Source organism: Orbicella franksi, chromosome 3, assembly GCF_964199315.1.
Source record: "Orbicella franksi chromosome 3, jaOrbFran1.1, whole genome shotgun sequence".
Taxonomy (NCBI): domain Eukaryota; kingdom Metazoa; phylum Cnidaria; class Anthozoa; order Scleractinia; family Merulinidae; genus Orbicella; species Orbicella franksi.
The window spans coordinates 5044753-5068955 of NC_138147.1; the positions used below are offsets into that span (position 1 = coordinate 5044753).

The 24203-nt window shown below is 40.8% G+C and overlaps 2 protein-coding genes and 1 long non-coding RNA gene across 4 annotated transcripts; all 3 read left to right on the forward strand.

The window, feature by feature from the left end:
• The first annotated feature begins 30 nt into the window (after window positions 1–30).
• Window positions 31–12330, forward strand: LOC145480794 (poly(A) RNA polymerase GLD2-like). Its single transcript, XM_081459119.1, has 3 exons — window positions 31–484; window positions 10233–10449; window positions 10816–12330. The coding sequence occupies exons 1-3, from the start codon at window positions 167–169 to the stop codon at window positions 11265–11267; spliced, it is 987 nt and encodes a 328-aa protein (XP_081315245.1). The 5' UTR covers window positions 31–166; the 3' UTR covers window positions 11268–12330.
• On the forward strand, window positions 12326–18669 carry LOC145480795 (poly(A) RNA polymerase GLD2-like). 2 transcript variants are annotated; one of them, XM_081459121.1, is made up of 5 exons: window positions 12327–13414; window positions 13962–14169; window positions 14806–15143; window positions 15580–15617; window positions 17970–18669. In XM_081459121.1, the coding sequence occupies exons 1-4, from the start codon at window positions 13100–13102 to the stop codon at window positions 15610–15612; spliced, it is 894 nt and encodes a 297-aa protein (XP_081315247.1). In that variant the 5' UTR covers window positions 12327–13099; the 3' UTR covers window positions 15613–15617; window positions 17970–18669. The 2 variants fall into 2 exon arrangements, with proteins under 2 accessions (XP_081315246.1, XP_081315247.1); XM_081459120.1 differs by lacking the exon at window positions 17970–18669 and having other exon boundaries at window positions 12326–13414; window positions 14806–16925.
• Window positions 18670–19933: 1264 nt separating this feature from the next.
• LOC145483132 (uncharacterized) lies at window positions 19934–21911 on the forward strand. The gene is made up of 3 exons (XR_014048881.1): window positions 19934–20021; window positions 21121–21198; window positions 21821–21911. It is a non-coding gene; the product is annotated as an uncharacterized LOC145483132 (long non-coding RNA).
• The last annotated feature ends 2292 nt before the right edge of the window (window positions 21912–24203 follow it).

The window sequence follows — 24203 nt, forward strand, 5'->3', positions numbered from 1 at the left end:
TGCGTTTTTCCCAGAAAATGGTACAAGGATGAGCTTGATTGGACTAATCATTATTATGATGGTCTATTAAGTTACTCAGTTCAGTGCGAACTACTTTCTTGTATGAATTTGAAGGTGGTTTAATTTAAATCGAATCATTGTCGATTTGTGCTCGGTTTTATTCGACATGGCGAGTGAACAAACGGGTTTATACCCTCGTCTTAGCTCTCAGATTCAAGAGAAGTTTTTAGCGTTGCAGCAAACTCAGAAAATTTATGATCAGAAGGATTCATGGCGAGTGGAAATGGAGCTCATTATCCAGGAACTTTACCCAACCTGTCGCCTTGTTTTGTGCGGTTCTTCAGCTAACGGGTTTGGAAGTATTGACAGTGATATCGACATGGATTTGGTGCTAGGCAGCAAGAGTAGATTTGTCAGAACTGGCGACATATTAAGGAGAATCGAGTCGCTTTTCATTCGCAAACCTCGTCGTTTTGAAACAGAGGTATTTGACATATATCTTTCATATATCTCTTAAAGTTTTATTGTTGTTCTAGTTTCGATTATTTTATGAAAAACGCGATGTTACGCAACTAGCTGGTTGTTATAACTCAGGTGAGATCTTTTCGGGTGTCTGGAAAACCCGAATCACGAATAGCGAATAGTCGCGAATAGCGAACAGCGAATAGTGCCGTACAGCGAATAGCGAATAGTACGAATAGTGCGAATAGTGCGAATAGTGTCGAACAGTCTCGAATAGTGGCGAATAGTGGCAAATAGTAGCAAATAGGGTACCCAGTATCTCGCAGTCAACCTCAAAGCAACTTAGGATGGGATTTTCCCGCTAAAAAGCACAGACGCTTATCAGGACAAAAGGTATTTCTAAACGCAAATTCACTGTTGCTTATTTGGATAATTAATTAACGCTGGATATTAGATCTAAAGCGGTGACTATTGACGACTATTCGTCACCATTCGCCACTTTTCGCGACTGTTCGCCACTATTCGCACTACTCGCACTATTCGAGACAACTCACTATTCGGGACTATTCGCTATTCGCTATTCGCGACTTTTCGCTATTCGCTAGTCGGGTTTTCCAGACACCCGATCTTTTCCGTGTTAGCTACAAAAGTCAAGACCTGGGAAATAATCAACTTGACTTATTGCAGAGAAAACTCGGGGTATCCAATCGATGGAAACCGATGATCGGAAATTCAACCGATCAATCGATATCAATCGATAAAATTAGTTAATTGGTATCGATTGGTATCGGCCAATCGATGACCAATCGATAACGACACAAAAACCGTTCATCGATTGCTATCGATTGGCTCAGCATCCTCGTACAGACGTCACGCATGCTACCTGTCCGATCACCCGCCATTTTTGGGAAGCCCTGGGGACAAAATTGGTAAACCAAATTCCGACCCAGTCTTCTCAACGCAGAGAATATACCCCGTTGCACGTGTACTCGAATTACTCACTTGCCCGTCATTGCCTTTCCGTGTCATAATAGGGACCTTAAGATACGAGGACGGGAAGGCCAGGACGGCAACGGCAGTGGACGCGGGAAACTTTCGCGGGTCCCCTCGTGTCCCCAAAAACAAAATGCTTAAGATGTGCATTTTCGCAAAGGACGGCGACGTCAATAATTCGAACCTCGTACAAGCTATTCACAGAAGCAATGGCATCCATTAGACTATAAAAGAGATGGTAGAAATCTTATCCTATTAGACTTAAACGATAGTGAACAGCGATGCTGAATTTCTTTTTCTGTATGTAGTGTATTGAGCCAGCGGTTGACATTATGAGCATGCGCACTTATGCGCATTCTGTTCCATGTGCTTCGATTGCAATAAACCAAATACATGACAGTGGCGACGAGGATGAAGTCGTAGGAAAACGTCGAAAATATGACTGCTATCGGGAAGATAGAGAGTTTTGATGAGACACAAGAGAAATGGGAAACTTATGCGGAACGCGTAGAACAGTTTTTCTTAGCAAACAACATCGATGACGACCGCCAAGTGCCAACCTTGTTAAGCTTGATCGGCAGCAAAACGTACACATTGTTGAGGGACCTTCTTTCACCGGATAAACCAGCCACGAAGAGCTTCCAAGAGATCGTCACGACCCTTCAGCAACACTTAAGTCCTAAACCATTGGAAATAGCAGAACGCTTTCGTTTTTACAAACGAAATCAGCGAGAAGGAGAAACCGTGTTGGCCTACGTAGCAGAACTGAAGAAACTAGCGACTCACTGCAATTTTGGCGCGAACCTTAACGAAGCTTTACGGGATAAATTGGTATGTGGCCTTCAAAATATGCAGATACTAAGGCGTTTGCTTTCAGAAGCAAAACTGAAATATTCCAAGGCTTTGGAGATAGCCGTAGCGATGGAAACTGCCGTTCGTGATGCTTCGGAATTGCACAGTGAGCTGCACGCAGAACCTCGAGTTGACAAGATCTCAGATAACAGCAAACCACCGCCAACGCCACCGCCGCCGCCGCCGCCGCCGAACCTCACGCCTAAAGGTTGCTATCGATGCGGAGGAGACTCGCACGCATCACACAATTGCAGATTCAAGGACCAGACATGTTATCATTGTGGGAAGGTGGGCCATATTTCCAGAGTTTGTAACTCGAGACGACAAGGTAAGCCGAAGCAACCACCCAAAACACCACAAAACACTCAAGTCCATACTGTTCAGTACAGTGAAAGTGATGAATTTGAAGATGTGTTAGGAAGCATGAAGATACACAATGTGAAGAAACCGAGCAGTAATGTAATCTGGGTAGATCTGAAAGTAGAAGGGAAACCGTTGAAAATGGAACTGGACACAGGCTCGGCTGTGTCGATCATTCCACATGATTTGTACAAGGAGAAATTTAACGACAAACCCTTGCATAAAACGGAACTAATGTTGAAAACCTACACGGGGGAAAGCATTGATCCACTGGGAGTGCTTAAGGCAAATGTTGAGTACAAAGGTCAGCAACCCTTACTGTTGGATCTGTATGTGGTTAAGAATAAGGGCCCGGTGTTGATGGGAAGGGATTGGCTCTACAAGATACGCCTGGATTGGTATGCTATTAAATCTCTGAAAGCTTCACAAACCCCACCAATTGCTAACGAGTGTCTGCAGACCATGCTAGACAAGTACTCTGATGTTTTTGAAGATAAACTTGGAACATTCAAATCAGCTAAGGCAAGGCTAACCCTCAAAGAAGATAGCCAAGCTCATTTCTGCAAAGCTCGTGCCGTACCTTACGCCTTGAGGCCCAAGGTTGAAGAAGAACTGAGAAGACTTCAGAATGAAGGTATTCTCACGAAAGTTGAGTGGAGCGACTGGGCAACGCCCATTGTACCCGTTCCAAAGAAAGATGGGTCTGTCAGAATTTGTGGTGATTACAAGGGCACAGTGAACCCAGAACTACAAGCTGAGCAGTATCCTTTACCCCGCATTGAAGATATCTTTGCCAAGCTTAGTGGTGGGCAGAAATTCTCAAAGATTGACCTTCGTCAGGCATACCACCAACTAGAGATGGAAGAAGGTTCCAAGAAATACCTCACCATCAACACACACATGGGTCTGTTTCAGTACAACAGACTGGTGTTTGGCATCACATCAGCACCTGCAATCTGGCAGCGCACCATTGATCAAGTGCTGGAAGGAACATCTGGCACAAGCTGTATCCTTGATGATATGATCATTACTGGCAAGGATGATGCAGAACACCTGGCTAACTTAGAAGAAGTTCTACGACGGCTTCAGCTTCATGGGTTGAGAGCAAACAAGGCAAAATGTGAGTTTTTCAAGGAGAAGATAACTTATTGTGGACATGACATCGACAAAGATGGCCTACACAAATCAGCAGAGAAGGTAGAAGCAGTATTGAATGCGCCACGTCCAAACGATGTAGTTGAAGTGAGATCTTTTCTCGGGCTAATCAATTACTATCACAGGTTCCTGCCTAACCTATCGACAGTAGTGCATCCCCTGACACAACTTTTGGAGAAGAATCATCAGTGGAAATGGACAGAACAGTGCGAGATAGCATTCCGCAAAGTGAAAGAAATGATCACGTCAGAGCAAGTTTTAACGCATTATGATCCCAGCCTACCACTAAGGCTTGCTTGTGATGCATCCCCTGTCGGTATTGGAGCGGTGCTGTCTCACGTGATGCACGACGGTACCGAGCGACCCATAGCTTTTGCTTCAAGGACACTCACCAAAACTGAGCAAAAGTATGCACAGATTGACAAAGAAGCCCTGTCAATAATCTGGGGGGTAAAGAAGTTCCATATGTATTTGTTCGGCCGCTCTTTCACATTGTACACAGATCATCAGCCCTTAACGTCAATCTTTCATCCGCGGAAAAGCATCCCTGTGGTCACTGCAGCTCGACTGCAACGTTATGCCTTGTTCCTGGCGGGCTATGATTACACCATTGAATACAAGAACACTAAAGTTCACAGTAATGCCGATGGTCTTTCCCGCCTTCCACTCGTAAAGGAATCCAGAGATGAAGAAGTTGTCGACCCTGTGGGTGTATTTAATTTGATGCAGTTTGATCCACTGCCAGTCACAGTGGATAACGTTAGGCGAGAAACACAGAGAGATCCTGTTTTGGCTCAAGTGTATGAGATGACCAGTAAAGGTTGGCCACACAACACTGCTCCTGCACTCAACCCCTATTTTTTTTCGCAAAGATGAGATCACATTACAATCAGGCTGTCTGATGTGGGGAATAAGAGTCGTAGTACCTCCAAAGTTGCGCCCTCAAGTTCTCGAAGAACTGCATCAGGGACATATGGGGGTCGTGAAGATGAAGGCCCTCGCCCGAAGTTACATCTGGTGGCCTGGAATCGACAAGCAAATTGAACTGACGGTTAAGTCCTGCTCAGGTTGCCAACTAACACAGAGAGAGCCCAGTACAGTACCGGTACACGCATGGGAGTGGCCTTCATCCCCCTGGCAACGAATTCACATTGATTTTGCCGGTCCGTTCCTCAACAGCATGTTCTTGGTGGTAGTGGATGCACATTCAAGATGGCTAGAGATAGAGAGAATGACTAGTACAACCTCCGAGAAGACCATTGAAGTCCTTCAGAAGTTATTTGCCAGATATGGAATACCAGCCCAGTTGGTAAGCGACAACGGGTCGCAATTCACATCAGAAGAGTTTCAGCAATTCCTTAAGAGAAACGGAATCAAACACATCACGTCAGCACCTTACCACCCTGCCACCAACGGGCTGGCGGAACGCTGTGTGGGGAGCTTCAAAAGTGCGATGAAGAGTGAAACTGAAATGAAATCCTTGAATCTTAAGTTGGCAAGATTTTTGCTGGCTTATCGGAACACTCCCCACTCAACCACTGGAGAGCCACCATCCCGGTTGTTCTTGGGAAGAAGATTACGCACTCGACTGGACCTTTTGAAACCAGATCTCAGCGTCCAGATAAACAACCGTCAGATAGACCAGTCTGTCGCCAAGGGTGGCTCTGTAACGCGGCATTTTACCATTGGCCAGAGAGTAATAGCACGAAATTACAATGGAAAATCAAAGTGGGTACCAGGTACTGTGCGTGCACAACTAGGACCCCTGTCTTATGAAGTGGAGATTGGGCCTAACCTAGTTTGGCGTCGACACACAGACCAAATCAAAGATTCCAATGTCCCTGTTGCAGACAACCGTACACCAGTTATCCAGCCGTTGCTGTTCCCGCCCCCCATTGAGTACCATGGTGACCAGGTAGCTGAGCCGCCTGAGCAGACAGAAGCCGTCCCACGGGAAACGGGCTTTCAGCCATCCAATCCAGCGGCTAAACCTTCAGTTAGCAGCCCGCCGAGCCAGATTGAACATGTTCCTGTTAGAAGATATCCTACCAGAGAGAGGAAGCCCCCAGCCCGACTGGACCTTTGAACATTGAACTGCCCATTTCTAGGGCTCTCACTTTATTTTTAAGAGTAGCATGTTGTGTTGAACTTTTGGGGTATGAGACTGGCTTAAGGGGGAGGAGTTGTACTGTATTGAGCCAGCGGTTGACATTATGAGCATGCGCACTTATGCGCATTCTGTTCCATGTGCTTCGATTGCAATAAACCAAATACATGACACTGTATAAGCGAAGCAAACATCTGTCAGCATTTTAATAGAGAAACCATAATTTCCGTATGAAATTATTAAACGAACAATATGATCGACCTGCTTCAGAAGGCTTTTCAGTTACCACTAAAACGTTTGGGAATTCTGTCGCCGAAGAATCCTGACTTTTGGTGAACGTTTCAATTTCCATCTGTAATTGTAACAAACATCATAAAAATCAAACAAACGTTGCTTCAAGTTCCGGGTAGCATAAAAAAAACTAAACATCAGTTTGAAAATGTGTATTTTATTTGCTCGATAGATGCTCCATGGCATTCATTCTTACAACATTTTATCGACTGTACTTACACTGATGTATTCTCAATACATACAGTTTGTATTGAGCTTGCACACTCGTGACAGAAACACAAACGAACAGACAAGGAATATTTTTATTCACATTTTCGTATCTCAGCGTAGTGTTGTACACTACAATCACGAAAACTGTGAACCTTATAAACATTCCTATCAATACAACTGAAGATATAGTCGATTGGAACAGTTATCGAGGCAAAACAAGAACAAAGTACTCACGTTTTCGATGCGACGGCTAGTCGGGCGAAATGGCGTCCTCGACGAGATGAGGACGGCAGAGAGATGAGTCGAGAGTTCTCGTGCGCATACCCAGTTGAGTCAATTTAAATCCGGTAGCCGTCCTAGCTCGTCCCGTCCTTGTATCTTAAGGTGCCTAATGTCTACGCAAGACGTCCGGGTAGAGGCTTTACTGAATATAAGGTGCATCGTCAAATGCTATCATCTTTGCCGTTTTGAGGTGAACGTCGGTGAAGTGTTAAATGCAAACAAGAAGAGGGGAGAACGGGGAAACGCGTTTTGTGAACCATCGTGGACAGCTCGACCACCTACAGTCCGAGCTTGTGGATCCTCTTTGGCCACTACATGCAGATATTTCTGTGTTGTTCTCCTGTTAACATTAAAATGAAATGTGTTTACAATTACTGCGTACAAAGTTGTGTTTTTTGTGTCGATTCCGGTTCCGTCAATCTGCAACCAATCTATACCAATTTATCTAGCGATTGGTATAGCTGGTTTTCACATGACCTCACCAAAATTCGAACTACAAAACTATTGATCTTCCTGAGATTTTACTTAAATGATGTATAAGAGCAGCTGAAAACTAATATTCATACAAATTTTCGCTCCGAATGGGTTCTTGGTTTTGTAATACACTACGCTTGAATTTCTAAGCTTTTGCGTGACGCGGCATTTACATGACGGCCTAGAGAGCTGTCATGATGGTTAAAAAAGTGACTTATTTCGGGGAACTTGGCTATCTGAACAGTTCATGTCTTAGAAAAAAGTATTATTTTAATGTTTTAGAGTTCCTCGAGGGATAAAACTCAATGACAGATGCAAAACTCAATGACAGATGTTTCTGTTGGTTTCCGGCCGCCATGTTGGTGCCCATACGGATGGGCACCAGCATGGCGTCTCCATACTAGACTACGAGTAGCCCCTCTTTCGCTTAGTCCGTCGTGCGTGACGCGAAAGAAAACCGCGAGAAAAAAATGGCCGCGCGAAATCCTGGGGGCGAGAAGAACGGCCGCGCGAGATCCTGGGGGCGAGAAGAACGCGAAAGGAGGCGTTCTTCTCGCCCCCAGGATCTCGCGCGGCCATTTTTTTTCTCGCGGTTTTCTTTCGCGTCACGCACGACGGACTAAGCGAAAGAGCCCCTGGCCCCTATCATGAGCCCCTGGCTCGGGAGACTTGGGCAACCACTCACCGTGTTCTTGACGTAAAATAAATTACCTTACCTTACCTTACTACTCGTAGTCTATCTCCATACAAATCTCTATAAATTTGGGTAAGAAAATTTCTTCGCATATCTCGCGTAAGAAATATTGCTGTGACCAGAATTTTGGCGAGAGTCTTTGCATATTTACCTTCTTTCATTTCCCAGATTCTGGACTTTATTTATTGACCGGTTTTGATTTTTATTTTGATCTATTTTGAATTGCGTGACACTGAAAACCAGCAATTGGTAATCGATACCAATCGATAACCACACCAATCTTCGCCATCGATTGGTCATCGATTATCAATATCAATCGATTAATTGATATCGATTGGTATCGATTGATATCGATTGTCATCGATTATCGATTCCATCGATTGGATACCCCGGAAGAAAACTACGAAGACCCACCCTGCAAGCAGAGCCTTTTCTTACAGTACATATGCTTTGCTCAAAAAAGAGATAAAAGACGCTCGCAGGGTGACAAAAACCCAGCTGGTCATATGAAATAACAATATCGGAATTAGACGTTTTATTAGGTTTCCAGAAAGTTTGCCGATGACAAGTCAAGTCAAAAAGCGCGAAATTCCCGTGCGAACGTTTTTATAAGGAGCGCAAATTATTTTCAACCAACAATAAACTGTATTAAGCTTGGTTCACACTAGCGGCATAACGACATATAACGACATCGACATAAGGGAGTGTCTGGAAAACCCGAATAGCGAATAGCGAATAGTCGCGAATAACGAATAGCCCCGAATAATGCGAATAGTGCGAAAAGTGGCGAATAGTGACGAATACTCGTCAATAGTCACCGCTTTAGAGCTAATATCCTGCGTTAATTTATTATTCAAATAAGCAGCAGAATTTCAGTGAATTTATTACCTGTTCTTCTCCGGACTCAGGCTAGGCCTGTCCATCGCCGAAAACAGAAAACACAAGGATAACCTAATAAAGATGTGTTTACGCTTTTACAGCGGTTAAAACAGAAGAAATTACGTTTAGAAACACCTTTTGTCATGATAAGCGTCTGTGCTTTTTAGCGGGAAAATCCCGTCCTACGTTGCTGCGAGGTTGACTGCGAGATACTGGGTATCCTATTTGCTGCGATTTGCCACTATTTGCCACTATTTGCCACTATTCGAGACTGTTCGCCACTATTCGCACCATTCGAGACTATTCGTACTATTCGCTAGTCGCTATACGACACTATTCGCTGTTCGCTATTCGCGACTATTCGCTATTTGCTATTCGCTATTCGGGGTTTTCCAGACACCCGACATAACGTCATAAGGAAAAGATCAGTTTTACCTTTATGTCGTTATGCTCATGCTGTTATGTTGCTAATATGTCATTATGTCTACATCTTCACACTACAAACATAACGTCCTTTTTACATCGAAATAACCGTCCTTTTTATGTCGTTCGTGACGATGTCTTTATGTCGTTAAGTCGCTAATGTGAACCAGGCTTTAACCATAATATAATAATTAGGATAAACTGACTGTTTTTTACTCCAATTGTCAAGATCTGTTCCACTTATTAGCTCGAAACTTGGCGAAATTCTGACTCCTTGAGACTTTTTTTTTTGGAAAATAGACATCATTTTATCAATTAATTCCCGGACCCATAATTGTTTACCTCTACAACATTCGCATGACTACTTCTCAATACAGAGGTAAAGCATGACGTTTACGGCAAACGGCAAAAATGAAACTTTTGCCGTCTCTTTTCAGCTGTGTGTACAGTAGAGTGAAGTTATTTGTATTTGCAGTGAATAGTAAGAGACGTTATTTCATTTTGTGTGCTTTATTTACGGATTAGAAGAAAAGAACCCAAAATCAGAAGTTATCTTTGCCGTTTGCCGTCTGCCGTTTGCTGTTTGCCGTTAACGTCATGCTTAACCTCTCTATTGTCAATCACGATACGCGGGAAAGTAATGAATGTACAGTGAGCGCATTAGAGCGGTACGGGGAGGGGAGGGTGGGGGGAGCTTTAAAATTGTGACTCCGACTAAGTTCCCACTTTGAGGAAAACTCTTCGACAATTCGTCAGGACCGGGTTGTTCGAAAGCCGGTTGACGCTAACCCAGGATTAAAAGTTCAACGAAGTATTGATTTTTCTTGTAAAAAAAAGTTTTAAATTGCTATGGTATGTGAAGTGTAAGGTTATTCAAACTCAAGACTGGAAAACAAACAATATAAACCGGAAACGGCACCGAAAAGTTACAAATATGAAATCAAAACTCTCGCTAATCCTGGGTTAGCTTAATCGGGCTTTGAACAACCCGGCCCAGATAAATAAGTCGCCTATATCTTACAGAACACAATGTCCCTAAACTAATTTCAGGTTATACCGAATGCTAACGTTCCCATAATCACACTCAAGGATAAGGAGAAGTCTTTTGAAAGTGATATCACCGTAGAAAACTGGAACAGTGCACGAAACGCCTTCCTTTTAAAATGCTACTCCGAGTGCGACCCAAGAGTGAAACCACTGGTCATTGTGATCAAACTATGGGCTCAAAAGGTTGCAATCGTTGGTGCAAAGTTAAAGAGGCTTCCAGGTAAACCTTTTTACTGTAAGCTCCTTAAGCCATTGCATAGTATGGCGAGAAAGGATATTAATTTGATTTCTGTTAGCTATAGGTTCCGAGTTCTATATGCGGGTTTGTTCAAGGTAAATTTCCATGTCGTTAAACTCGCGATCGTCGATCTGCAAGTCTTTTAACGCTAGAGTAGAATTCTGTGTTTGATTCCTTTTACTCAGCTTTGGGGAGTCTAAACCGAGTGCACAGTAAGGGCAAGGATTGTTAGCTCAATAGGAGTCTAATGGAACGTAATGAATTAATTGAACAATTTAAAAAAAAATTTAAAACATGTTTGGTTCGACCAACAATCTTCAATTGGAATTTATTTACACTTTTGCATAGGGTTCGCTGTAGTTCTGATGGCAATCCACTTCCTCCAAGCCGGGTGTTCCCCACCGGTCGTTCCAGTCCTGCAGAAAGACTTCCCAGAACTCTTCCGCTCGTCGAATACTGAAGTACTGGACCAGCTGATTGGAGAGATTCCTATTCGAGTTAAGGAATACAAGTCCGTCAACAAGCAAAGTCTTGGTGAGCTGTTGATCGCGTTTTTTCGGTATTATTCTGATTTTCAATGGGCTGACATCATTTCTATTCGTACGGGAACTACTTTGGACAATATGATGTATTCCAGGGTTTGGCGGGGACCGAAGATCAGAATCGAGGACCCCACGGATACAGCCGGGAATGTCACCAGAGCTGTGTTCGACGAATACGAAGCTAGACGCATTAAAAACGCCTTCAAGCTCGCGTCCAGGAATTTAAATGAAAATGCTTCTTTAGAAAGTATTCTTTGACAAAATGACCTCAAGACAATGAATCTAGCACGAAGGTATATAGACATTACTGAATTGGACAATTTATGTTGATATGTGATTAAATTATTTTGGCCGCCTCCCCGGCTAGGAAGACTCATTACAAGTGGGTTCAAAATTGCTGACATATTATCAATAGCCACCCTAAAAAATTCTCCCCGCCTCCCCCTCCCCGCACCCCAATCAATGTTGAAACACGCTTCGTAGCCGATACCACGTGATTGCAACATTGGAAGTACGAGATTGGGGCGAAGTATGAGGAAATAGAAAGTGAAATAGGACAAATTACACTTAAAGGGAGAGGATTTTCTTCCGGCAATGTCTCGAATACTTTTTTCCATCATTATAGGTATTAATAAACTGACGCTTCTATCGAAACGGAAAACAGAATTTGAAACAATTCAAAATTTGAACGATCGTGATCTTTAACATGTAGGATCAAAGAAATTTCTAGACGTGAAACGATATAAATTCAACCTTTTCATGAAAATCAGTATAAAATAGCCTTAAGAGAATGACGTCCAAGACTAGAACATACCCTTATACATATACAGAGAAAATCACCAGACTATACTGACATAGGTTTTACGGACCAATCGATTCATTAAATAAATTATCAACTCTACCAAGAAACGGCAAAATAATGAATAATAAATTACAATACTAGTAAATTCTTCAGTAGAAGGTAACGTGTCTCAGATCTGGAAAAGCCTTCCAGGTTTGCTATCAAGGGCTTTAAATCACTCCTAGGAAGAAAACAAGGGAATGCTTTACTGTGAATTAAAATGGAAGTAAAAAGGGAGTCTTTTTAATCAATACACATCATGCTAACAGCATGTAATATACATATCTTAAAATCACCATACCTGGTGTAGTATAAATATATTTTGTAATTATTTCGACGTTTCTAACGGGAGCCCTTCTTGAAAAGCTCAGAAGGGATTGTTCAGAGCTCTGCTCTACTCAATATAACTCACTGTACTGTAAGCGTTATATTATTCTCAGGAGCTAATAAACTAAGATAAGGTAATACTTATCTGCAATATATACAGTTCATGTTATGATTGATGTGCTATTTCGGCCAGTGCAACTCTAGTTAATAGCACTGTGTACTGAGGAAAAGGGTTCACGTGGATGGTTTTTTGCCTAGTTCCTAAGCCTCGATTATACGCCTCGGTCAATCATTTTCGAATGTGCGGCCGGAGGTTTGTCTCGGATATATACCGAGATCAATTGACCGCGAAGGCCTGAGAGAAAGCCATACAAGACAATGCAAGGCAAGGTGGTTTTCAATGCATTCATCCAACAGATTTGTGTGAGATTAGTAAAACCATCCCTGGCTAAAAAGCGCAGAACCTCTACAAACCAGTCAGCTCTGAGTTGACTGAAGGTTGGGTCAATATTGAATAGGATAATCATATGCCGGGATCCGAGCTGCCGAAAATTGGTCATAACGTCTGCGTGAGCACTGTCTCAGTCCTGATCAAGTAGTTACTAACTCAAGAATAATGGTAACTGTAAGACTTATACATCTAATTTATAAGTCACATTTAAAGCATTTGAAAAACGGAAATAGGAAAACATCTGCCCGCAGGATAATTAACGACAGAAATTACATGTAAATAAACGAACCAATCATACGGTTCTTGCTCGATTGTCGATTTCTAGGAATTTGACTATTGACACTAGAAGCTCGTTTTCCTAGAAAAAAATTGAAATTCTTGAAAGATGCACATTAATAATTTAAAGTCTAACGGAGGAACGAATCTTACCCCGGACACAACACATCTTTAAAGGTGGAAATTGTCACAGATATGGCGGATGAGAAGACTGATCGCTACACCCAACTAAGCTCCCAGATTCAAGAGAAATTCCTAGCAAATCAACAAACGCAGAAAATTTATGATCAGAAGGACGCATGGCGGGTAGAAATGGAGCTGATTATTCAACAACTTTACCCGAACTGTCGCCTTGTTCTCTGCGGATCTTCTGCAAATGGATTTGGAAGTATCGATAGCGACATTGATTTAGTGCTGAGTGTTGGTGAAGGGGAAGCGAGTGCGGGACCATACATGTTGAGGAGAATTGAGTCGCTTTTCACACGCAAGCCTCGGCGCTTTGAAACAAAGGTAAACTTATGATAATTGCAAATTTCACTTTCAAAACCTGACTACCCAACCCGGTTATCTTGCATCGCATAAACTAGATTTCGAGGGTATAACATAACCATAACATGATCGATTTAATTGATGTCAGTCACGAGGAAACGTTTTGGAGAAGTGAGTCTTCACCAAAGGTTTTTTGTCATCTTTCCACAGTGCTATCAAAACAGACTCAACAAAAATTGTCATTCATCATTGGCCAAGCGGAGAAAACAAAACTCCTTGCAGCGATAAAACTCGCTTTTCAATAATTCAGCGTTCGATTTGTCTTCAATGGATTAACTAATTTAATTTAACAAGGCTAAAAATGTTTAAATGAGTAAAAAGAATAAAAACTCCGAACGTTTTCGACGTTATGCACCCGCCCTTAAAATCAATTTTCCTTCACTGAAAATGACATAAGGTGAACGTAACATAATGTTGGCCAGCTTTCGGTGAAGGGAAACCGAGTTTAAAGGTCAATGAACTATAGCGTCATCCGGCACTAATCTTTTTCCTGTGGATACATTTTCAGGTGGTATCCGATGCAAGAGTTCCTATCATCAAACTCAAAGACAAGGAAAAGTCGTTTATCAGTGTGGAGAACTGGGCCAACGTGCGTAACGCCTTCCTTTTAAAATGCTACTCCGAGTGTGACCCGAGAGTGAAACCGCTGGTTATAACCATCAAACTGTGGGCTCAAAAGGCTGCGATCACTGACGCAAAATTACATCGGCTTTCTGGTAATGCTTAGGGGCTTGTATTTTTTTAAACTGCATCGAACGGCAAGAATTATTTAGTTTCCTTAAGCAAGAAACTGAATAAATAAGCTACATGTTACTAGTAAAAACTTTGAAAGAGAATGTTCTAAACACTTCATATAATTAGTTCAGCATTGTGGTTGGCAAATGAAATGACATAAGATGATATGAGATTTCGTGAAATCCGTGGGACCTCTTCTACAACCTCGCAAGTCCACTTTAATTCCGGGGGTCCCCTTATTTCTTGCAAGAAAGAACCCATGTTCACTTCGCTCCCTCCCCCACACCTATTTGAGGATCTCTAGTGATGACCGCGGGTTAAACGCAGTGTAAACGCTCTGAAAGCGGTGTTTTGAACATAATACTGGCACAGGTCTTGCCCTTAAACTTTTACGAGAGTAAGTTTCTCATCACAATCAAACGGCCTTACTGATAAAGCGTTTCATTGACCACTAGCATTTAGCAGGGCACTCGCCTGACAACCATAACTGGTAAGCCGGCAAAATATCTTAATAAACTTGAAATTTTTCGTAGACTTTAATTATTTAATTATTTTTAATTAGACAATAATTGAGTTTGCTAGGTATGAATATTTTATCTTTTCATTTTTTTCGAAAGGTTTTGCCTTAGTTTTACTTGTCATTCATTACCTCCAAGTCGGATGTTCGCCAGCGGTTCTGCCCGCGCTACAAAAAGACTTCCCAGAGCTGTTCCGCTCGCCAAAAACCACTGTTGTGACAGAACTCACCGACGACCTACCTCCCCAAGTTCAATCATACAAGTCTAACAACACGCAAAGTCTTGGCGAGCTGTTGATGGGGTTTTTCAAGTACTATACTACTTTCGGCTGGGACAGAACTATTTCTGTTCGCATGGGCGGTACTCAACCAACACGACGCGGAAGGATTTGGAGTGGACCTTACATCAGACTGGCTGACCCGACAGACGAAGGCAATGTAACCAGAGCAGTTTATAGCTTGAACGAGTTTACACGCATAAAGAATGCGTTCAAATCTGCATCAGATCAATTAAGCCAGAGCGCATCTTTGCATAATGTACTTTAGAGAAACTGAAATTCTGAGGAAGTCATACATGAGTTTATAAACTGTTAACTACAATTAGTAAAAGAAATCAGTTAAATCGATGTTTTTCTAGCAGTGCCTTGTCAGGGCGACCCCTAATGGTATCTCCAATTTGGTAGACTGAAGAAACTAAGAGTATTGGTACTACCTGTCAATAGAAATTCACTCCCTGTTCTGACACACTTTACAATAAAATAAGCTAAGGAAGACCATCGGACCTTGTAATAATTACTATACTTATTGCCTCCTAAACTGAAGGGGAAGGCACTTAGAGAACAAGGACGTGAATTTATCCTTCTTCATGTTCCAGGTCTTGGAGGAAAGAAGATTTCTTTGTAACTGAAGATAAGATAGGATAAGATAAGATAATCTTTATTTAAACACGGTTAAAAATTCGTCAGCTAACGAAAGCTTCTAATAACTAGTAGTAAAAAACAACTGAGGCAATTGGTGTCAGTGGTGGCTCCTAGCATTGGAGGTTGACCTATTTTGTTTTGTTTTGCTTTGTCTCGTGTATCAAAACAATACAAAATGGCGAGGCGAGCGGAAGGCTGTGTTGTCAGATTCAGCTAGTTTTCGAACGAGACGTGAAGACCTGTGTGAAGATAAAGCGATCCAACGATAGAAAATGCGCAGAACTTCGACTGATATCAGGTTAGCACACGCGTACTTCCATAGAAGTTATTAGAATCGTTTACAGGGCCTTCGCCATTACAAGTCTTCGCCATTACCATCAACAAAAAGATAAATCCAATAAGTGACGAATGCTATTTAATACGGGACCACTTGGTATAAAACATAGAGTGTGCTACAATCATTAATTTAGAAAAATTTGCAGTTGAAATTCTCTCATCCCTCATCTCCAACGATCAAACTTTTGCGCTTGATTGTGAGAGACTTGTCGTGTCTTCCTCGCAGTGCCATCCTGTTTAGAACTTTCGAGTTTCACTAGCTATTCAGGAGTCCTCACCGGAGCCGATACGCAAAATATACGCTCCGTAGGGCATAGTGTGCTGGCTGGTATTCTATTGCACTGGCATGAAACTTGCTGGAAAGCTCGCTTCAAAACAATTGCTTGCTTACTGTTTCTTCAATCAGAAGCTTGTCCTAGCTGGAAAATGCTCATTTTCGGGATGAACCTAGCGGGTAAATTTTAATGTGAGGTTGTCCCTGGTAGACCCGGTTACCAGCCGCCGCTCTGGAAAATTAACATCCGAAAACTAACTTGTACTCGTCAAAGATGGAATTTCTGGCTGCAAATTACAGATGCGAAAGCCAAACTGGCTTGTAGTGTTGAGATGCGGACTTTCTAGATTACAGATATATCATTCGCTGAACTAATTAAAAGGTCATAAATATGTCGCGAACGCTGTTATCGTTGGTATTGACACTTGCTTTTGTAATTGTTTCTCGCGCCTTTGGCGCAGGAGATGATTGTTATAGGCTGAGTCGAATTTTAGACTCGTTTTACCGTTACTTCTCGTATTGTTAGGCATTTTGAGTGAATTATTTAACATAGAAATCGCATCCAAACAAAATCGACACAAGTTGTTTATGTCTTAGTTATGGGAGCATTAAGCTGTTATTGTTGTAGATCGAGCTGGTTGAAAAATGGTATTTCTGTTTATGCATCAGTCAATTCCAGCAGTGCCCATCCCACCCTCCCCCCCCCCCCCCCCGCGGGCTAACCCCCGGGTATTAGCATTTGTTTAAAAAATATGGACAAATTCCCTGGGGTGGGGACACGTTAGCTGTCTAAATGCCCTGGGGTGGGGACGAAGAAAGAGAGCAAATGCCTCGACCCCGGGACCGTCGCATTCCAACACTTTTGCAGGTTTTTAATTAATCAGTGAATAAAACAGTCAACTGTTCAGTATTTTGTGAAGTATATATGAAATAATTCATATTTGAACTGCGATTGTAGATGAAAGTGAAGAATGATCATCGTAGTAAATTTTCCAATTTAAGCAATTGGAAAGAAGAAGCCTGAAAAAATCAGGCCTTCAACGGGATTCGAACCCGTTAATAACTGCAATGATCATTCTTCACTTTCATCAAAACCGCAGTTCAAATATAAGTTATTTCATATATACTTCACGTCATTTCACTCCTCACGGGAAGAGTATGAACTCAATTAATTGACCTCGCTCCCAATGTGTGGCTTCATAGCTCGGTTGGTAGAGCAACGCACCGGTATCGCGGAGGTCACGGGTTCGAATCCCGTTGAAGCCCTGATTTTTTCAGGCTTCTTCTTTATAGTCCGAGCACGCCTTCCGTGCCTATCTTGGTAAACACCTTACACCTTCAGTTTTCAGGGATTGGCTCTGTAAAATGCCAACACGACTGACAGTAAGACATGTTGCGCATTTAAAACGCGGCGATGAATTTCAAGCTCCCGAAGACACATGTTCAGTCTTTCCTTGGTATTTTTAGTGATATCACAAAGGACTTCAAGAGTCAACTTCTTGAAAATTATTCAACGAATTTCACTTGAAATACCTGTACTTGTTTAGACGAAAATAACTGGCGACTGAGTGCGTGCTTTATTCGATACTTTTTTATTCATATCATTGTATGCACTATTGTTTGACGCACAGAAATCTCAATGAAATATTCTGATGCAGCAAACACTTTTCTAGTAGGTGGAATGAATTTTAATCGTGTATGTAAGGAAGTCTCAAGGGACATCCCGTTCATTTTAGTGTCAGAAACCGTCGTGTGATGTGAAGGTGAACCAGCATCTTCGTCGATGTACGAACTCCCCTTCGCAGATAAGTATACGCTTTCGTTTTCTCTTTTCATGTCCTTGTTAACTCTTCGCTTCGTTTCGCTACGCCTGTGCTTTCTCGCAGTTTAGTGGTTTAGTACAACCATTTCGTTGAGCACTTTTTTACGTCCACACAGTGAAGAAATTGTTGAATACTGGGAGGGTGTGAAACTTTCGGAATAAAGAATTACTAAGTTCGTTTAGACAAGCACATCGGAATAGCAGGTTTGAAAGTTTCTTACTGAATACCCCATTTCAGAAATAAGTTAATTTACTAGCCCTCTCGTTCGCCGTTTTTGTACCTGTTTTATGTTGTCCACGGCGGGTCTGAACTACAGGTCACATTCCACAGGTCAGAGCACAGGTCACTGTGCTACAGATAAATAAACAGCACCAAGATTCAGTCTCTTAGCCCTAATTAAACCTAGCACTCTGCGAAAATGTTGTTTTAGATCGAGAGGAAACTTTTGGCATAGTTATTCATCAGTAGAGTAGGGATTTCTACTCTTGACCTGTGGAATGTGATCTGTGTTTTAGACCCGGCTTGTTGTCCATTGCTCTGATGCTCTGAGTTGCTAAGGGTATGAAGATCTGACTGACTTAATATCAACAGTGTTAAAGTTACTTCAATAATATTTCCTGAGCATTTGAATTCTTTTCTCATGTATTAACAGTCTGTTTCAATACAATCACTGAACTAACTGCTCGTGAAGGTTTTAATTGGGGTTAATTTAGTCGGTTTTACCTCGGGAGCGATTTTTTTGAGTTGTTATACAGCCATCCTTGTCCTTTACTTCAGGAGTGATTTCTGATACATTTTCGGGTAAGTAATATCAAAATATTGCGTTAGAATTTCAGACATAAAAGCAGATTTGTGTTATAATTGTCTTTGTGGTTATTGTTCATTTATCTTCATGTTTTCATAATTGTTTACATTTTCGTGAAATCAGAAATTACTTGACGAATAGCACCAATTTTGAACAAACTTGCTTTGAATTCTGGCGAGAACATTAAAACTACCTCACTTCAAATAAAGTAATTCTAGGAGAACATTAAGAAATTTTTTGACGCAGGCGATATTGACCGATGTTACGTTATATGGCCGGTTTCTAACTACCGAACTGATTGACCTACTGAATATATTTTTTGACATTTTTCTCTCTCCTTCTGGCACTAGACGAACAAAGGGGTATCCAAAGGAAATGTAACCATTATGAGCAGCAGTGTTCAATTTTGGAGCTTCGTTCTCTCCATATCAGGCTCTTCATGTTGTGATCAACTCCAATTTCAGGTAAATTCTAGGTTTTGTTGTTTTATCTTTATTTTACACGTATCATCTGATCTTGTTGCAAAGTCTGATTTAAAAATTGTGACTAAGATAGCTATCACGATAAATGCATTGTTATGGTTCAGTTTGACCCTTGCTACAATTTTATAACTTTTTTGTTCTAGTGTATGGTAATTTAAATTAAAATGTAACAGAAATCTTTTTCGATCGATTGCAGGTTGTAGTTCTTGGGCTCTAGCGCAACCTGGAAGTTGACTATAGGAAATGACTGATTTCAGATAAGTACATCGTATTTTTGTTATTTGTTCGTCGTTTTCCAGGTAAACGATTTAATTCAGAGCAAGATTAATCGAAAGACAATATACCACCAGAATCCCAGACCTGACACGTTTGTACGCAGTAAATTTTCTAAGCGAAAAGAAAGCCAGTCACCACTATAAAGTGCATTTCTCTAGTCTCTTGCAATTGATTTCAGGCTAGCGAACACAATGTAATATGCCTGAAAATAGCAACATTGTACAACTACAAGACTGTTCTATTGAATAAAAGGAGATTTACTTCATTTAATGACATTTCCTCTCTTTTTTCCAAGGTTGAACACAGAGTGAACGTGCATTGAAAGAAAACCAGCCATTTTGGATTGTGGTGTTTTACCCTTCGCGTCGATGCAAGCAGACGACATCTGAAAGATCTTATAGTCAGATAAGCTCGTCGTCATTTAATTATAACTTGGCTTCACACTAGAAGTTAAGTTAGTTTCAAGAAAGCAGCTGGCTCAAGTGCACTTGAAAATCTCAAGTCGCACTTTAGAAAACTTGGCTTCACACCTGATGACAAAGTATATTACTTGAGCATTTTCGCAGAAAAATAACTCATATATATTACAAATGCAATTGTCCGGCAGTAAAATCGTGAAGAAATGCATATGGTTGCTTTGTTGCTAAAGAGCAACACAGCAATAGCAGCAAAACAAAGGAACAAACGACATCTTCTGTATTTCTCTAGAGTGGCTCAACAACGCGGTTTTCGGCAGAGATTGCTGTAGGGCTTTAGCTAACCTAAGAAATGTGTTTCCGTGTGACTCGTCCAATGTTCAACAGAGTTGTGCGATTGCAAAGAAATGACCTGGTTGAAACTTGAGACAGCAGCTGGTTTGTATTTTGCAGAAGAGCATTTGCTGTGTCGGATGATATGAAAACCTATGGTTAAGGCTGTCAATGAAAATGAAATTCAAGCAAGTTGTTTACTAGTATCGGTTCGTTCGTCAGAACTGTAGCAACGCTGCACACCGCCCTCAGTTGGCTTCCATTTCCCATTGGTCAAGTGTGCTCTCAAGTGTGGTGTAGACCATACTTGGCGGCGTACTTCGGCTTCTTTGAACTACGAACGTTTCCATGGTCACTAAGTTAAGTTCAAGAAAGCACATTTTACCCCTTCACACTCAAAGTAGGTTCCAAGTGTACCTAGATTATACTTGCAAGCTCTAGTGTGAAGCCAAGTATTTTCTTAACTATTCTGTCTTATACCATTTACAGTATCAGTCCAAGAAAGAAAATAATTAATTTCTTTTATCATGTTGATTACATCCTGAGGGAAATAACCAAATGAACTGTCTTCATGTAGCAAAAAAATATTAATTTTACACTGCTTTGTGCGCGTTCAAACGCTGTCTGAAAAGCATTTATGCTTTACATGTCTCTGTAAACCGCTGGCTCTGCATTGTCTTTGACCAAATTCCTAAACCTAACGCAATTTAAGTCGGTATATCAAAGCTTCCTCTTTTCTTTTTCATGCAGGTTTTAAAATAGACATGCTGAGAGAAAACAAGTCCATTTTGTACGACAGTGCGTGGCTCTAATGTTCTTTGGTACAAAGTTAGTATTGCAAACATCTTGGTTCAGATAGACCAGATATTATCTTCGCAGTTTTCTATTCATTAACTGAGAAACGTTGTCTAGATGTACCACCAAAAGCTCAGCAGTAATGTTCATAAAATATTTTTTGCCGGTGTTAGAAATTTATCTGCAACTTGCCTCACTTGGGTTCTTGCAAATTTATGAAACGAAGGACTGAAAATTTGCCAATGCAAGAAAAGCAACTTCGTTAGCTCTTGAACTCAGTGGTTTCAATCAATAGTTCACTGCTTACTAATGGCTGGAAACGCTTTTTCTCTACAATAAGTCCAGCATCTCAAATTTTCCGTTTTTTTCGGTTTCAGTCCCAAGTTAGTAAAATCTCCTTCCATGTCAATACATTTCAAAGTATCTTGCAGAGAAATTCTTTAACTATTTTAATGTCCTTGGCAGAACCAGGAAGTTTGTTTGAGATTTGCCAGCCAACAAAAATTTAGTGGTTTCTTTAATTATTATACCATACAGTATTGATGCCTGCTTTAAGAAGTCACTGCAGAATTGTCTGTTTTTAAATTTATAAACACGTCTCGAATTTGTTGATGAAAAAATAGTTCGTTTTATGTTTAATCTCCTTTTTTGCCAGGTGAACTCGGATATTGGAGAGAAAGTGTGGCCATTTTGGATTGCAGTGCTGGTGTACTATGATATATTGGAAAAATCGTAATTCAGATAAGTTCACCCTTTCCTCATTTTACTTGAATTTGTCGTCGACCACTGTAATAACTGTGTCATTCCAAGTATTCTGTAGATAAATCTAATCGGGAGTAGTGAAAGATGAAATTTTGATCCTGTGGTGAGCGTGGGACAAAGAATTGTACATCACAGTCCGTGACGGGATTCGAACCCATAAACTCTTAGATACCGGTTGGGCAATGAGGAATTGTTCTGATGTCCGAAAGAATTCTTGAAAGTAACACGCTTGCGAGAGATTTGTTCATCAATTTCAATAAAGTAATGCTTTAGAAAAGCACTGTAAATGTGTATTTAGGGGCAAATATTCCAAATTAACACAACTGGAGATCCGATAATCATTGAAAAGTAATTTAATTTGTTGCTTTCTGCTCTTTTTATCACCAGGTTGAATGCAAACATCGTTTCAATAGAAAGTGTAGCCATGCTAGATCAAAGTGTGTAAGCTCTCGAAGCCTGGCTCGAGTTGACAGCCACTGAAAACACCTTTTTCAGGTAAGTCGTTTTCTTCTCTCTTTACCATTGAACGATTTCAGTCCAAAGAGTGATCAAAATATATGTCATCGTACCTCGCTGCGTTGTCAAGTATGTTACAAAGGCAATGTTACCAAATTCATAAACTAAGAACAAAAGAAATGTATGACGATCAATTGGGAAAATTGATATTTTGAGTTTGAGACTGAAGTGAAAGGTTGAACATCGCAATTTATTATTTTAAAGGACATCTTGAAACGGCCGAATATTCTCCGCAATGCAAAATTGAAGCGCTTTTTCCTGACATTTTGAATTCAAATTTAACAGAATACAAACCTGGTGGTGGTACTAGTAATTGTTACAAATTTATTTTGATATAAACATTGTGAAAAACAAAGATTCTAAAGTAGCATTTCAGCTTACTCTCGGCTTGGCTTTGCGAACGAAGATTTAAGGAAGTGATCCACTTATGCTGCAGACAGAGAACCATGTACGACAATTTACGAGAACAATTCCAGTTTAATAGCACAATGATAATTTGCAGTGCGAACAATGCTTTCCTTATACGAGGCCGCAAATGAACTTTAAAGGCGATTCATTTAGAGAAGGAATTGTTCAGAATCAAATGTGTTTAAAATAGTATTGTCAGGCATTCAAGAACGAACAGCAACTTAATTTATAACGACTGATAGAGCTCATTACTTTATCGGCATGACAATTCTAATTGCGCTATGGTAAACACGATCATTTTTTGGTCATCAATGTTCGAAGCTTGACCAAAATCTATATAAACATGCACTACTTTTTCGTCTGTATAACTGATAAAAGTACAAAACATGGAGGTAGTGAATGAAAAAATATCATCACCTAGGGCAAATTAGTGTCTTGCTACACCATTTAATATGGAAATTAACGTTTAGAACAGAGAAAACAGAATTAATTTTTACGAACGTTGTTTGGCTTCAATACGTACTTGCATGTGTCCGGATACAAGTGCGCTCAAGCCTTGACAGAAATTTCATGTTTTCGATGTAGCGATGTTTCACTGACATGGATTTCAAAGTGTAGTTTGAGTATTTTCTTTTTCTCAAGAAAACAACAGTTTGTTGCATGTGAATAAAGTTTTTGTGTCAGTATTCAAACAAACAACAAACAAATAACATTCCAGCTAGAATAAATATGTGATCCACTTAATGGTCGATACATTTTAAAACAAAGAGCAAAAATAAAAATGGACCCTGAGAAAAATAGATACAAGTAAATAAAACAAGTACAAAGGTCAAAAGGTGTCAAAACTACTGTTTACACATATGGAATGTAATAATGAAATGGAAAATAGATAGAATAGAATCGAAAACTTTAGAAAGCTTTGAATTTACATAGTATGTTAATTGCTGCACGCGCAGTTTCCCGCTTCCTTGGAATGTCGTTTTCCGTAAAAAATAAACAATCTTCAATCTAAGCAGGAGCCATAATCGGGGACAGAGACCGTAAGTCTCGGGATCTGCACGCACCTAATGATATGGGGCACTTTTGCTATTTTTAGAACAACCCTGACGACATACATCCGCGCGGATCCACGCACATGTCGTGGGTTCTCGCGTGGATGTTGTCAAAGAATAAAGTTTATGTAAGAGATCTCTCTACTCTGGTATCGAGGTAATTTGTGAATTTCTCAAACAGTGCTTAATGATAAACAAAACCTGTTTTCGATAGTTTCTTATTATTTCTGCTCGTTTGGCAAGTTTGCAAAAGTTTTTGGAAGGAAAGTCTGACGCGTACAAGTAGCTCCAGTCCTAGTC

Bases quoted from the DNA above. Each gene is read 5' to 3' on its own strand.
- LOC145480794 (XM_081459119.1), top strand. From the start codon at position 167: ATGGCGAGTGAACAAACGGGTTTATACCCTCGTCTTAGCTCTCAGATT. The intron at 485-10,232 runs GTATTTGACATA...AACTAATTTCAG, and splicing joins CTCGTCGTTTTGAAACAGAG to GTTATACCGAATGCTAACGT. The intron at 10,450-10,815 runs GTAAACCTTTTT...ACTTTTGCATAG, and splicing joins AAAGTTAAAGAGGCTTCCAG to GGTTCGCTGTAGTTCTGATG.
- LOC145480795 (XM_081459120.1), top strand. From the start codon at position 13,100: ATGGCGGATGAGAAGACTGATCGCTACACCCAACTAAGCTCCCAGATT. The intron at 13,415-13,961 runs GTAAACTTATGA...ATACATTTTCAG, and splicing joins CTCGGCGCTTTGAAACAAAG to GTGGTATCCGATGCAAGAGT. The intron at 14,170-14,805 runs GTAATGCTTAGG...TTTTTTCGAAAG, and splicing joins AAAATTACATCGGCTTTCTG to GTTTTGCCTTAGTTTTACTT.